Genomic DNA, 16713 nt, shown 5'->3' on the forward strand with positions numbered 1-16713 from the left:
AGGGCGGGATATATAAGAAATATCATGTAATAAACATTTTAGTAATGATCTAACAATTATTATATTAGTCTCTAACGTCCGTATTCCTAAGCCTTGGTTAATGAATGCTTCAGAAGTTATCTAATACACATTCTATTTGTTCCAGTTCATCTCTATACCTAACTTTTAGCTGAGCTATTCAAGATGCCTCTTTGTTACTTTTATCAGCTTTCTAACTACCTGGTATTGTTACGAGCTTTACATGTGCATATTCCGTGAATATGCATTCTTTGTTCTTGCCAAACAAACTCCACAATTACAGGCTTCCCCATCTCCTTTCAAGTGTATGCCATAACCTTGCTTTGTTTTGGCATCCAGCTCATCAGCTGTATCAATTTTTTACAGAAATAAATACAGAAATAAGTTCATGTCTATCGCACCGGTTTCTTCCACATACTTTCACGGTATTTGACCGGTCCGAGGCTTTCCCTCAGACCCGTCAAAGGTTTACGGGAGCCTCATTGGAGGCACCGCCCACACTGCGCAGGTGAAGAGGCGTGTCTTTACCACCTGTTTCCCCGCCCCCGGTGGCTATAGGCAGTGTCTGGCAGTCAGTTCTGTTTTTGGGAGAAACCATCGATGTAGAGAGGGGATTGCGTCAATGCAGGGGTCACGGGCAGCCACTGTTCATTTTTCTTCTTACTGCCGCGCCTGCTTCCTCCGCACCCCACGTTCCGTGGCCGTTCCTCTTCCGCAGCGGGGCCGTTTCCTGCCTGATCGGCTTGCTGGAGCGTTGGTCCAGTCCAACGGCTCCTGGGCAACAGAAGGGACAAGATGGAGGCGGCGGCGCGGCAGTCTATGGGGTCCCTCTGAAGGCAACTTCCCGTACGGGACGGCGGGTGATGTCGGACTCAGAGTCGGAGGAGGAATGCGGCAACAGGCAGCTCAAGTTCGTGCTGTTGGGCGATGGCGCGTCCGGAAAGGTCAGTACAGAGGGCGAGAAGGCTGAGGGGCGTATCGAAGGCTTCCCAAACAAGGCGGACTTTAGCCCCCCGGGGGAGCAAGTCAGGGGCAGGCTCTCCCAGGATTCTTCCCGGGGCTCCCCGGCCTTCCCCGACTGCTCCGAGGCCCCGCGGTGATTTCAGAGAGGACACCCGCCTTCTGGTGGACGGTTGTATTTTGGCGCAGGGATTAGGCTGCATGGAAAGAGAAAGGGCTCATCTCATAAACATCTTGGATGGACGATTAAATTAATCTGTTTGGAAGGGTTGTTTATGATGAAGTATTCCGCCTCTCCTAATGAAATTAGAGAGCTGTTTTCTTCTTAAATGCTAGTCTTAATTCCAACATATGCTCAATGAGAACTGGTCCTATGATGTAAATGCTGTTCTAATTTATTTTGCAATAGAGTAGCTTTTTCACTGCATTGAACTAACTGTTGTTATTCTGGATTAGAAATCTATGAATAGGAGGTGTTATTTATTTGAAACAAATAAAACATTGTTGGCATGACAACAATTCAGCATTGTTGGCTTTATTTTTCTGGCTCTGTTTCAAGTATCTGCTGAATAGGATTTCCCTGATTTGTAAATGTGCCTTGTTTTGTTTAGTCACAGAAGGTGCTTCCAGGTAGAATGGTAGAGGTCCATTGCCATTGCCTGACCTTAGTTGGGCCATACATTGGTTGTGAGAGAAGGCCTTTGACCAGCATTCAAATTTGGCTTTATCACAACAGAGAACCCTTGTTATTAGGTAACATAAAAGCACCCTAAATAAAGTATGGCATATTTGCATTCCTTATCACAATTATTTCAACAGTTGCCATAGTTTTAATAAAAATCTTTGTATATCAATATGGAATATACACAAATAGATGTTATTTCCCCCCAGTGGAATAACAGATTTCCTTTCCTCTTGTTGAAAATCTGGACTGAATTTGGCCTCAAAAATGGGGAGGCAGGTGATTTAAAAATACTTGGGGAAACAAAGAGGACAGATACTGGGGGAAAGTGTGGTGGAGAATGGCTATCATCAGGAGAATTCATGCTCACTCAGAATACTCCCCTCGTTAACACTCAAGAACAAGCTATCTCACTGTGTCCAAGATGCTGGATGTCTAAGTAGTACAGAATTTGTTCACACTGAGATTGTGGCAGCATAATTTTGCACTGGTGATAACTTAAGATTGTTCTTTCACAATCTTGCAATAAAATGAGGCTGAGTGGGAGAAGGCTGTGGGAGAAGACTGAGCTTGTCACAATATAATGTCAGTAACACATGTTAAGAACTTAAGAGCAGCATTAAGATGAAATCTTAAAATCTGCCTTGGAAAGAGCAAGGCAACAGGAAAAGTGTTTCATAGTTTGGGGGCCAGCATGGAGAAGGCTACACATTAGTCTCGATGTTCTTAATGGGTTTTTGAGAAAGACTGGTAAAGACAGAAAGCATTGAAGCCCCAAACAGTGTAGAAATATGTATCAATAGCTTGAATTGGGTCCTGAATGAAATATTCTGCAGTTTTTTTAAAAAAAATTGGTAACCTTTGAAATAAACCTGGTTGCAGCAGTTAAAATTCTGGTAGATGTATACTGTAGTACCTCTGGTTTGCTGAGTTAACCAGTTACTTGGATTTGTATAACAGGTACATATACTGATTTTTGCAGCCCCTAGGCCATGGAGTTCCATATGGGTTACCACAAAAGTATTAGCACTTCATGACCATTTCTCCTGCAGTTTAATTAATTAATTAAATTTTTATGTTGCCCATGTCACTGTTACAGCAACTCAGGGTGGCTTACAGTGTAATAAAAGGTAAAGTTAATACAAAATGATTAAAAAGATTAAATAGGAAGCTAAAAACCAGGAATATGGAGAACATAGAGATTGAGATCTTTATTCTGTCATGCATCCCCTACATAGCAAATAGTGGGAAAAAAAAGTGGAAAAATAGTGACGTTTCACTGCTTTTATTGTCACGAAGTAGGCCTTAATAGTGGCTCTGACCCCTGATTGGTCAGATTTGTTCTTAGACTTCCTCCTGCGTCCCAGCTGTCTCTTGGCCCTTCTCAACACCCTCAACCATTGCAAAGGCATAACCCTGTCTTGGCTCTGGCTGCTTTCTGATTCTAGGGTGCAGCACAGCCCCAGGACATCTCCCAGCTCCATCTGGAATCTAAGCAGGTCTATCAGTCACCGAGGGCAGACCATTCAAATAGGTCCAGCCTCTCTGCAGTAGGAGGCAGCAATAGAAAATCTCAAGGATTCCAGAGTGCAGTTTGACCATGACAGAGGGGATAATGATAAAACCCTCAGTAGATTACTTTGCCACCACTCTGACAAGATTACATTTGGAGTGTGTGCAGAGAGAGTGTGTTGGAGTAGACCCATGGCAGTTATGGTGTCCATGAACTCTCGAGCTGTTTCTGAGGCCAATCCCAGAATGGCAGGTTGAAATCCCCCAAGACCATAAACCCGGGAACTCCACTGCCAGCAGAGATGGCCTCCAGCAGCTCAAGCAGGGAGATTGCTATGCAGCAGGGAAGGTGATATAGTAGGAACAATCCCAACTGAACCTGTGAGCCCAGGTTGGGGAGAGTGGGCTTTGAAGGCTAAAAGACATTCTTGAGTGACAATTGCCAATCCCTTCCCCTGCCCTGGGGCCTTGGCTACGGAATGGGACAACTCACTATGGCCAACTTGCCGTAGCCATCTTGCCACGGCCAACTCACCATGGGACAACTTGGTATGGCCAACTCGCCACGGGACAACTCACTGTGGACAGTCCACGTGGGTTAACTCAATGTAATAAATATTATCTGCCACTGTTTCTTTGACATTATTTCCATTGACAAAAATACATTTATCAAGTTGAATTATCCCATATGGATTGTCCCATGGCAGGTTGGCTGCGGCAAGATGACCATGGCAAGATGGCGGAGGCGAGTTGGCTATGGTGAGTTGTCCTAGACCACTTGTCTAGTACCAAACCCTAAATCCAGCTGGGCACATCTCTGATCTAAAACCAAATCTCACCTTCCCCTGGATTCTGCCATATTTCCAAGAGGGAGAGGGGATAGGCATGCGAGCTTTATTACTTTCACTTCCTCTATTAACTGCAATGTAACCTTTTGTTTATTCACCTTTGTGTCTGCTATCCATTACAGTGTTACAAATTGCTTTCTATACTATGCATCTCCCTGAACTTCTTCTCCCTTACCTGGGAACTAAGAAAAGGGGTTGGGGGAAGAGATACAAACCTCTGGGATCTGGTTTATTTCTCCAAAGGAGGTGAGAAGAGATGTGGAATGATTGTGCTGCAAATGGAACCGAATTGATGTTGATCTTCGCTTTCCCACGATGGACTTACCACCTGGGGATTGGCTGGTCTGAACCGCCCAGATGAACTGTGGGGTGGGGTTTGCTTAGGGACACTTTAAAAATATTGAACTGTAAGGGAATTCCTCAGATCCTGTCTCTTATGCCTGCTTTCTCCTATTCTTAGTAAAAGTTCCTGCTTGGAAGAAACTTTTCTCCAAGAGTTCTGCTTTCTTAAGATGTGGGCTTGAAGTAGGTCCTGACATTAGACAGGATCTGCATTAATAGTCAACCTGGAAGGAAGAACCTTACTGGGGGACTTTGCAAGAAATACAATGTCGAATGACGAGGCAGGGAAGGAAGAAAGCCCTGTGGAAAGGGAGCCTTCCCCCCAACTGAAATCCCACCAGCTATCGGTATCCGAAGTGTCATACTCTTCGGGAAGAAGTGGTGGAGACGCCTGACCACAAACTCCGGATGTCGGTGGGCATTGGGAAAGAAAAGCGAGTGGGAAAAGGTATCGAGAAAAGTGACCCCGAGACAGGGTAGCCACCAACCTGAATGGAAGCAAGAGATGGAGAAATCCCTGCACGTTAGCAAAGAGGAAGGAAGTTGTGCACCACACTCAGATTGGATCCTAGAGAATGCTATTGACCTGATGAAAAGAACCCTCAGCTCTCAAAGGGAGGAGAAACCTGAGCCACCCCCCCATCCACACCAGCACCTGGAACTGCAGCTGGAGTGACACTGGAGGGGGGGATTCAGAACCTGTAGTCCTGGGGACATCAGCTGAACCCACAGCTACCACCTCAGCAGCTCCCACTCCTCGCCGACCCAAAGATGGCAATCAGGATGGGAGGCAATACCTCTAGCAGCGAAGGCACCGATCCATTCAAAGATTCCCACTGCTGGACGCGAAATTCAGGGGGGAGCCGCCACGCTTGGTTTTTTTCTAAACCCATGTCCTCAGTTACATGGAAGAATATGGATGGGACATCCCCAGCGACAAACCCACATCCGTATTGTGCAATCCGTCCTGGATGGACCGGCCGCAGACTGGGTGGTGAACCTGCATGATTCCAACGCCCCAGAGCTCAACAATTTCAACCATTTCATGTCCTCTTTGAGAACGTGATTTGAAGACCCCGTGTCTGATCATAAGGCCTGTGAGAGAATCAAAACGGTGAGGCAGGGCAGATGCCCGGTAGCCGAATATACACAAATGTGGGAGAGAGGGCCATCATGCCGTAGAATGTTGCTCAAAAGCTCCTCAGCGTAAACCAGACCCCTCACCTGCCAGGAGATCAGGGAAGTCCCCAGCCAAATCAAAAGAACCTGCCATGAGGGGGATGGAGGCTGTAGAGTCCACAACCCCTGCCAAGTAAGGGGAGGAAACTCCAGCCTACATCATAGGGGCAGTGGACACCTCGGACGACAGCTCAGAGGGCGAACCCCTGGTAAGTGGATCCATTCCACCCATCCTCAAGACATTGACTATATTAGCTCCCTCATGCCCGAAGCTGTCAAAGTGAAGGCCTTAATAGACTCTGGATGCACCCGCTGCCTCATTACCCCGCTGCTAGTGGGGAACCTGGGCATTCTGGTGAGATTAAAACAACCAATCTCATTTGGCCAGTTAGATGGGTCCATAACGGGGGGGAGGGGTGCCAGCTAGCCTAGCCATTTTACCAGTCCACCTGTTCCTGGGGAACCATGAGGAAGATATAACATTTGTAGTGACCCCAGGCATGGAATGCCCAATGATCCTACAGCTGGAATGGTTAAAGAAATGGAACCACTGGGTAAATTGGAGGACAGCAGAACTCAATTTTCCAGAGGGGGATCGTGTGAACCTAAAACCCCACAGGCCCCCACCAACCCTAAGAGTGGAAAAAGCATCAGTGGGAGAAGAGAAGGGGTTACCAGAAATATTGGAAGAATACCAGGACCTTGCTGAAATTTTCAGCGAGGAATGGGCAGATGAGCTCCCTCCTCACTGACCCACGGACTGTGCTATAGAAATCAAACCCGTGGGCCCTAAAGAGATGGAGGAGATGGAATACTGTCACCTCTACTAGCTTTGTTGTTGCTCAGCTTTTCTAAGGCCCACTTCACTTCACATTCTAGGATGTCTGGCTCAAGGTCAGTGACCACCTCATCGTGGTTATCAGGGACGTTAAGCTTGTTCTTGTATAGTTCTTCTGTGTAATTTTGCCACCTCTTCTTAATCTCTTCTGCCTCTATTAGGTCCCTGCCATTTTGCACGAAACATTCCCTTCGTGTCTCCAATTTTTTTGAAGAGATCTGTAGTCCTCCCTATTCTATTGTTTTCTTCTATTTCTTTGCACTGTTCATTTAAGAAGTCATTCTTATGTCTTCTAGTATTCTCTGGAATTCTGCATTCAATTGGGTGTATCTTTCTTTTTCTCCCTTGCCTTTCGCTTCCCTCCTGTCCTCAGCTATTTGCAAAGCTTCCTCAGACAGCCATTTTGCTTTCTTGCATTTCTTTTTCTTTGGGATGGTTTTAGTTGCTACTTCTTGTACAATGTTGCGAACCTCTGTCCATAGTTCTTCAGGCACTCTGTCTATCAGACCTAATTCCTTAAATCTATTTGTCACCTCTACTGTATATTCATCAGGGATATGATTTAGTTCATACCTGAGTGGCCTAGTGTCATGGTTCCGATTAATGAGACAGTTCAAATAATATTCAGGCATTGTTTTTCTAAAAAGTCCATAATAATGATAACGAAGCATCAGCACTCGTGGATGGATTCCAGAATCTGAAATCTCCTCCTCTAATCACATCGTATCATGTACAATTCCCTCCCTTAATTACATGTCATAAATCACATTATCCAATTAGTTTAACATATGAAGTTTCACTTCCTTTCTGTAGCACGCTATTTCTTATCAAAACATCTGGTTAACATTCCCCCCTTTCAGTGAAGCCGTTTGAAGCAAAAGTCTGCCTCTTATGTTGTCAGAGCAAAAACATCCAATGTTTGCAGTATTGACATCTAGTGCTTTTCCCTACTTTCTTCAGTTTAAGCCTAAATTTTGCAACAAGAAGCTCATGGTCTGAGCCAACGTCAGCTCCTCGTCTTGTCTTTACTGACTGTGTAGAGCTTCTCCATCTTTGGCTGCAGAGCACATAATCAATCTGATTTCTGTGTTGACTGTCTGGTGATGTCCATGTGTAGAGTCGTCTCTTGGGTTGTTGGAAAAGAGTGTTTGCTATGGCCATCGTATTCTCTTGACAAAATTCTATCAGCCTGTGCCCTGCTTCATTTTGTACTCCAAGGCCAAACTTGCCTGTTATTCCGGTTATCTTTTGGCTTCCTACTTTAGCATTCCAATGCCCCATGATGATAAGGACATCATTTTTCGTGTTAGTTCTATAAGGTGCTGTAGGGCTTCATAGAACCGGTTACTTATGGGAGCACCTGCTGCCGGCATCAACTTCCCTTCGTCCAGTGCGCTCCCACAGGGAGGGCCTCCTTAGGGTGCCGTCGGTCAAAGAGTGTCGACTGGCGGCCCCCAGGGGCAGGGCATTCTCTGTGGGCGCGCCAGACCTTTGGAACCATCTACCGGTTGAGCTCCGGATGGCTCCTGACCTTCGCTCCTTCCGACGGGACCTAAAAACACATTTATTTGAACAAGCCGGCCTGGTCTGATGGGTTTAGGGCTATTTTATAGTTTTGTATTAATTTTATTGAATAGGGCTGTAGTATTTAATATTTTTAATTTTTGTACATTGTATTTTATTGCATTGCCCTGTACACCGCCCTGAGTCCTTCGGGAGAAGGGCGGTATATAAATAAAATAAAATAAATAAATAAATAAAAAAATGTCATCCTCTTCAGCACCGGTGGTTGGGGCACAGACTTGGACTACTGTGATATTGAATGGTTTGCCTTGGATTCGAACTGAGATCATTCTGTCATTTTGGGGATTGTATTCCAGTATTGCTTTTCCTACTCTTTTATTGACTATGAAGGCTACTCCATTTCTTCTGTGGGATTCTTGCCCGTAGTAGTATACCTGATGATCATCTGAATTAAATTCACCCATTTCTGTTCATTTTAGTTCACTGATTCCTAAGATGTCCATGTTTAGTCTTGTCATCTCTTGTTTGACCACATCCAGTTTGTCTTGATTCATGGATCTTACATTCCAGGTTCCTATGGAGAAAAAATCTTTACAGCATCAGACTTTCCTTTCACCACCAGATACATCCACAGCTGAGCATCCTTTCGGCTTTGGCACAGTCACTTCATTCTTTCTGTACTAGTACTAGCCCTCTGCTCTTCCCCAGTAGCATATTGGATGCCTTCCGACCAGAGGGGCTCATCTTCCAGTGTTATATATTTTTGCCTTTTTGGTACTGTCCATGAGGTTTTCATGGCAAAAGTACCTTGCCAAAAGATTCCCACCGCAAAAACCTTAGTGAAACTATTCGTGCAGCACATCTACAGACTGCATGGGGCACCCCAACGCATCATATCTGATAGGGGAGTGCAATTCAACTAGTCATCATCCTCAGGGGAACAGCCAATCAGAACGTTCTAACTCAATACTTGAGCAGTACTTAAGATGTACAGATGTACTGCAAACAAATAGGACGGACCTACTCCCTTTCGCAGAAGTTGCTTACAATAACACAGTCCACTGCAGCACAGACTACACTCCTTTTCAAATAGCCATCAGTCAAGGTTTCAACCCTATGCCAGAACTAATCCCAAACGAACCAGATATCCCATCGCTGAAAGAATGGATTGCACAATTACAAAACACCTGGCCAATTGTTAGGAAAGCCTTAGATGAAGCTAGGCAAGCATACAAAGCACAAGCAGAGAAAAAGAGAGTCGAACCCATACCATTCAGTGTAGGAGAAATGGCATATCTATCTACAAAATACCTAAAATCCCTACAGCCCTGTAAAAAACCTGGACCAAAATATATAGGACCTTTTCCAATTAAAAGAGGCATAAACCCAGTTACAGTAGAATTAGAACTACCCTAAAATCTTAGGCAAATACACCCAATTTTTCACTGCAGTTTGCTAAAAAGAGAACAATAGTCACCCTTACAGCCAAAAATCACCTCCCCCACCTCCAATCATGTTTGAAGGAGAACAACACTTCGAGGTATAAGAAATCCTAGATTCTAGGAAGTATCATGGAGCAACTCAATACTTAGCAGCATGGAAACACCTTCCCTCCTCAAAAATGAAACTGCTAAAGAATTGTCATAAAGAATATCCCAACAAACCAGGCTAACCTCTATATTTTTTTTTCTTCCTCTACAGGTGGATCTCCTATTTTTAAGGGGGGCAGGATGTCAGAATCCATTTATATTTCATTTCTAACTATCTCCTCTGATCTAAAACCAAATCTCACTGTCCACTGGATTCTGCCATACTCCCAAGAGTGAGAGGGTATAGGCATGCTGGTTTTATTGCTTCCACTTCCTCTATTAACTACAATGTAACCTTTTCTTTATTTGCCTTCTTGTCTGCTATCCATTACAGTGTAACAAATTGCTTTCTAAACTATGCATCTCTCTGAACTTCTTGTCCCTTACCTGGCAACTAAGAAAAAGTGGGGTAGGAAGAGATACAAACCTCCAGGATCTGGTTTATTTCTCCAAAGGCGGCGTGAAGAGCTGTGGAATGATCGTGCTGCAAACGGAATTGGATTGATGTTATCTTCCCTTCCCATGATGGACTTACCACCTGGGGATTGGCTGGTCTGAACTGCCCGGATGAACTGTGGGGTGGGGTTTGCTTAGGGGCACTTAAAAATATTGATCTGTAAGGGAATCCCTCAGATCCTGTCTATTATGCCTGCTGTCTCCTATTCTTAGTAAAAGTTCCTGCCTGGAAGAAACTGTCTCCAAGAGTGCTGCTTTCTTAAGATGTGGGCTTGAAGTAGGTCCTGACAGTAGCCATACATTTTCCTCTCTAGATTTTTTTTAAAAAATCTTTTAAAATATTTTCTCAATTTAATTGATATTTTAATTTAAATAGTTATATTTTTAAATTACTACTTTCACAAAGATTAGTGGTGGTTTACAGTTAATAAAATAAACACCATCAATAAATAACAATAAATTAATAGTCCTAATAACATTATTATAAACTCACTATCAAAAACATTATTATTTGGTATACTAATGTTCAGATTTTAACCTCTAAAACAGGGGGACTCAGCCTGTGGAATAGGGCCCATTACCTGGCCAAGGCCTATTTGCAACTAGGCTGTGTGAGTGCACATGTGTGCGCGCAGCCCACTTGCACAAGCAGGTAGAGATATATATCAGCATATCTCTACCCCGGGGGTGGAGGTATATATCAGCATACTCATGATATCTTCTCCCAAACTGATGGTTGACTCCCTTAAAGTCTTTCTGAAAGTGTTAAACAGTAGGGGTGGAGAGAGAGAGAGAGAAGAACCCTGCAGTACCTGCAGTACTGGAGTGGCCTACAGATACTCATCCCCCTGCCCCTCCCTACCCCACCATCCATTTAGGAAGGAGTAGATCTACTGAAAAGTAAGTCTTATGTATGGTTTCTCTTCCATGGCTAGATCTGAATCTGAATAAAAAAGACCCATAATCTGCCTCCTCTGGGATGTTTTGCAGTTGACACCAGACCACAAACCATTTCTAAAAGGAAATTATACTTGATGACGTGGCCAGATCTAGGGAAAGTTTCTTTCAAGGCAAGTGGCATCATCCCCTCTCCAAACTTGGCATATGTAATGTCCCTGATCCAACTGATCAAATCCCATCCACCTGAAAGTAAGGCATGGGTTTTGTTCATGAAGAGAATGTGCTTAATTCTCCCCATCTTTTACACACTTCCTCAGACCCCCCTCCCTCCCAGGATGAAATACATCCCAGATGGCAGATGTTTGTACCTCAGTACAAACACTGCCAACTCAGTCCTGAGTACATTTAAGCAGTTTTGTTGGCAAAACATCCAAAAGCTTTGCAGCAGATTGTGGGCCGATCTTTCTGATACTTGCTACCTCTCAAAGGAAAAGATCACTCCAACTGTGCTAGAGCATGGTCTGCCAGTACAGTGAGTGCAGAAAAGTTACTCCTTTGTTTCTACTCAATGAAAATGAAACTCTTTGGCTGTTTGTTTTGAAAATCACTTGGATCTTTTACTCTTTGATATTTGGGAAATATTTTTCCACTTCAGATTTCTAGATCTCTCGTTTCTTCTCATAACAGCTCATGTTCTCTTTAATATTGGTTAAGTATGTTCATTATTAATCAAATTTATATGCTGCCCATCTCACTATTGAAGTGACTCTGGGTAGTTTAAATATAAAACCTATAAAATACATACAAAAGTCAAGATTAAAAGAGAAAGCTAAAAAGACCAAATTAAAATAACAGAGCAAACACCTTTAAGCTGCCATCCATCCCCAGGGTTGCATTCCACTCTTGGATCCCCATGCCAGTTGACAGAAGGCCAGAAGGGTGGGGGCTGACCTCATGGGGCTGTATGTTCCGTAGGACGGAGTCAACGGCAGAGAAATGTCTCTTCCGGAACCCCTCCCAGTCAAAATTCTTTAGCTGACATGCCCTTTCTGCCTGACCAGGTAGGGTGGCCTTACTTAGTTTTTATTGTCAGAATATTACATTAATATTAATAATTTTTATTATTTTAAAAAAAATAAAATTCCATTTTTTAAAATATATTTTGAGAATGAAATTAAATCTTGCTGGTGCACCTATTGTTTTTTATTTTGCTATGTTTAACTGCTTATTTGAAACCATTAATTTATGGGCTTCTTTTACAAATCATACCTGCAAGTGTCCTAGTACTCATATTGTGTGTCTATTCTGCTGTGGTTTAATTGGGTTTATGTGCCTCAAAGCAGATGCTGACGATAGCAATAGCAATAGCATTTAGACTTATATACCACTGCCCCTGCATTTGACTCATTACAGTTTGCATATCGGAAGAATCACTTTATAGAATTGATGCACTTTCTTGTGTGCTTCATCTTAGTTTAGTGGAGAAGAATACTTAGTATTCTGGAGAAGAATACTCTTGTGCGAATGCTGTTTGTTGATTTTAGTTCAGCGTTCAACACAATCATTCCTCAGGATTTGGTAAACAGACTGGGGCTATTAGGTTTTAATACTTCTTTACATAACTGGAAATTTGACTTCCTTATTGATAGGCTTCAATTTGTGCGAGTTGGAAGAAAAATTTCCAATTCCATCTTTTTGAGTACGGGTTCCCCACAGGACTGTGTTCTCTGTCCATTACTGTTCACCTTGATGAACCATGACTGCTGTGCTAAGTTTGCTACGAATCATATTGTGAAATATGTGGGTGACATGGCAGTGATGGATCTTATCTGGAATAATAACAAAGATTCTTATAGGGAGGAGGTGAAGGCTTTGGTGGACTTGTGCAATTAAAATAACCTCATTTCGAATGTTAATAAAGGAGATCATTATTGATTTTAGAAAGAGCTGGCGTATACTCTACTTTGTATCAAGGATGCAGCTGTGGAGGTGGTCAATAGTATTAAGTACCTGAGGATGCAGATAACTTAACAATCTGACTTGGTCTCTTCTTACATTATCTTTAGTGAAGCGTGCAAACCAGTGTTTTCTTATGTTGGATGAAGAGAGCACATTGGTCTGGTCCCCATAGATCCTTATCGGGACACTGCCATTTTGGTGGAGGGAGGAACCTTGGGGTTTTTCTGTGATTAATCCATTTTACTTCGTTCTTCTTTTGCTTTGATGTATCTTCCTGGGAAATGGGAGGGGGAGGGAGGAACCTGGGGCCATCTGCTTTGCTCATCTCTGGAGAACCAAGGTCATGGCACCTGAGAGCCACTTCTTATCACCTTCTCAGCTTAGAGTTCTCACAACATCTTCACACCTCTGGATTGGCTCCCTATGGACTGGGCAGTTGGGAAGGGTTTTGTACAATGGGGTATAACCTAACATTTTCACGCACAAACTTTAGATCCTGCCTGCTTTCTCTGCAATCACTGTCTCTCAATAAAAGATACTTTTGAAATGATGTCTGCTTCAAAAGTTTGACTTTCTTGAGGGAATAGCTGAGGCAAGACCTTACCTTAGGCAGGATCTGCAAAGTGTTCAACCTTGACTGGCACCTACCCTACCCTGGGTACCGTGCACACAATGTCTAACCAGTGCAGTGAGCATGAAGAAGCTGCGTGTTTGGGGAAGACCGCCATCAAAACTCACCCTGTCACAAACTCCATTGGATGGACAGAGGAAGCTCCTGCCTTGGAAGATTCCTTGAAGCCGAGATGGTCAGTTGGCATAGGGAAGAAGGAGGACTGGGAAGGAAGAACCAAAGGTGTCACCCTCACCTGGGGCAGCTGACAACATGGCTGGAGGATGGAAGCGCTATACAATGATGGCAAACCGGAGGAAGAATCAGACCATGCTGACCGCCCCATGAAGTGAGCAATGTGCTTCATGATGGAAGCTTTCCAAAGCCTGAAGACATAAGAGGCCATAGCTCACATGGAAAAAAATGACGAGAGGCACAAGGAAGCCAACCCCAGAGATAGCTTCCGGCACTGCTGAATCCACTGAGAGGGTGACAACCACACCAGTCAGACTTCCCCTAAGGGACCCTTGCAGTGCAAATGCCCAGAGAGTTGGTGGAGGGGGACCCTGTAAGCAGGAATGGAAGGTACCCCCTCTTGGCATCAAGTTTGATGGAGGCATCCTGGTGAGCTGTTTTAAGGACGCGCTGAACGATGATCTGTACCATGCCTGCATCATCAGAAGGGTCTCGGCTTGCCTCCATGATTGGTGCATCCTGGTTGAAAAAGCAGAGATCAATCAGGCACAGAGCCAGTACCGATCTGGCAGAGTATGGAAACGGTCTTCACTTGAGAAGACGAAAGAGGCCGCCAAGCCCCACTCAACCGCCTGCTTCAAGTGCAGAAAAGAGAGTCACTGGGCAGCAGAGTGCTGGATGAAGACCCCAGCAAAGAAAAGAGACCAGCTGCCAGGAGAAAAGCCGACAAAGCCAATGCAGCACACCAAGGACATGGCCCTAAATTGTGGTGAGGTCGTAGAGTTCCATCCCTCTTCCAAACCAGGAGAGGGAACTCCGACCCCATCAGAAGAAGACCCGGGATCCTCCAACAGCGACTACGATGATGACCCCCTGGCAAGTGGGCTGATCGTGCCAGTAACCATGCCCATAAAACTGTTAATTCCAGGCATGGAAGGGAAAGTGGCCCTAAAATAATTGCTAGATTCGGGGTGCACCAGATGCTTGATAAGCCCAACCTTGGTAGGAAAACCGGGGTCCGCCTGAGGAGATTAGAGAACCCAATAGTTTTCTGTCAACTAGACAGTTCAGTTGCAGGGGGAGTCCCAGCCACCTTTGCCATCTTCACCCCTCGGCCTAGCCATGGGAAGTCACTTTGAGACTAACCTTTATAGTGGCTTGGCTCAGAAAATGGAACCCACGGGTGGATTGGAGGATGGGACTCCTGAAGTTCCCAAAGAGGGAGTAATTTAATGCAACAGCAGCTGCAATGCAAGGAAGGAACCCCGCAGAGAAGTGGCGGCTGCCTCCAAAAGCAAGTTGCTACAGAGCATACCCTGAGAATACCATGATTTGGTCAGTGTGTTTAGCAAGAGATTCAGACAAACTCCCTCCCATTGACCCAAAGATTGTGCTATCAAGATTGTTCCTGGAGTCAAGTTGCCAAAACCAAAACTGTATTCCATGACTCCGAGGGAGTTAGCTGAGCTGCACAAGTTTAGAGACAAAAACTTGTCCTGAGGCTTCATTCAACTGGCCTGGCCCAGGGTGGCCACCCCAGTTCTGTTCTGGGAGAAGATGGGTCCCTTCGATTCTGCATTGATTACAGAGGTCTTAATGCAGTGTGCATGGAAGATGTATACCCCCCTCCACTCATGAAAGGTTTGCTGGCCCTCCTTTCAAAAGGCAGAAAAGTTTCTAAACTGGACTTAAGGGAAGCGTATTACCAAGTCAGAATTAAGGAGGGGGATGAATAGAAAACTGCTTTCAACTGTCCTCTGGGGTGCGTTCAGTTCAAAGTACTCCCTTCTGGATTACAAGGACCTCCCATAGTGTTCATACAGTAGATAAATGGAAGTGTTGCATGAGCACCTATACAAAGGGATTTTGGTGTATCTTGATGGTATTGTTGTGACTCAGGGTCAGCCTGTGGGTTTGGTAGTTGGGTCAGACGACTCAGAGGAGGAGGAGGGGGGTGTTGAAGAGCTTGCTGATGATGGCCTTGAGGCTCCACAGAGCCCTCAGCCAGGCCCCTCCCACCTGGTCATGACGGAGACCCAGCTGTGTGAGCCTGACAACGTGGATGAAGATGACCCACAGCTGGCCCTGTTCAAGGACGCCTGACGCAGGAGGCAGTCAATCAGGAGTAAACAGAGGAAGGCAATGGGGCACCTCGGAAGGAGGCAGAGAGAAGCCACGCCCTGAACTGTATAAAAGGGGAATGTGTGGGAGGGCTGGTTTGCTGAAGGCAACCGCTTGAAAAGCTCCTGTTTCTTGGTTCATGTCTTGTTTTGTTTGTTTTTGTATTCAAAAATTTGGCAGGCTTAATTCCAGCCTCTTGCCTTCTTGTAAAAGGGGTTGTCCCTGCCTTTTCTGCAGGGCCGGTAGCAGGCTGGTACAGAACAGTTTGCCTTCAGCCTCCCACCCCTTACTATTATTATGGAGCAGCTACGTGCTGAGAATGCCCAGCTCACCCAGCAACTCACTTTGCTGGCAGCTCAGGTGGCTCAACTGCAAGCTCAGGTCCATGCTGCACCCCCACCATCACTCCCACCCAGGAGAAAATGCCAAGTTGCGATGCCGGATAAATTTACTGGCAATGCAGAACTGTTTCCTGCTTTCCTGGGACAATGCCAGCTCTTTATCAGCGTGAGAGCACCTGATTTCCCCACTGCCCGAGATAAGGTGGGGTTTGTGTTAAGCCTTCTTTCGGGTGATGCAGCTCGTTGGGGCACGCCTCTGCTGGCTCAACCTAGTCCATTGTTGGACAACTTTGTGGGGTTTTGTGATCATATGCGTCTGATGTATGAGGACTCTATAAAGACGCAGACTGCTACTCATCGCCTGAAAGCTCTGAGGCAGGGTCAACGCCCCCTACAGGGCTATATCAGCGATTTTCGGCTGCTTAGCCAGGATTCCGCCTGGAATGAGGCTGCGCTTGTGGATGCCTTCCAGGATGGATTGTCGGAGGAGATGTTGGATAAGCTGGCCCGTGTGGATATTCCCTCAGACCTGAATGGGCTGATCCATCTCTGCCTGTGGATCGATGCTCGGTTGCAGCAGCGAAGGAGTCGCCGTGCCACCCCACAGACCCCTGCAGCCCCTGTTGTGCGTGAGCCCCC

At 45.1% G+C, this 16713-nt stretch overlaps 1 protein-coding gene across 6 annotated transcripts in view; it reads left to right on the forward strand.

Moving 5' to 3' along the window:
• Positions 1 to 632: 632 nt before the first annotated feature.
• The window catches only part of RAB28 (RAB28, member RAS oncogene family), a 161409-nt gene continuing 145328 nt past the window's right edge, over positions 633 to 16713 (forward strand). For 4 of the 6 annotated variants that reach the window (XM_081332400.1, XM_081332402.1, XM_081332401.1 and 1 more), the window contains exon 1: positions 633 to 962. In XM_081332400.1, coding sequence (XP_081188526.1) covers positions 641 to 962 — 322 coding nt within the window. In that variant the 5' untranslated portion in view covers positions 633 to 640. The remainder of the gene's footprint in view (positions 963 to 16713) is intronic. The other 2 variants (XM_081332404.1, XM_081332405.1) reach the window with 2 other exon arrangements.

This window comes from Vipera berus (genome assembly GCF_964194415.1).
Source record: "Vipera berus genome assembly, chromosome: 7".
In the NCBI taxonomy this organism is placed as follows: Eukaryota; Metazoa; Chordata; class Lepidosauria; order Squamata; family Viperidae; genus Vipera; species Vipera berus.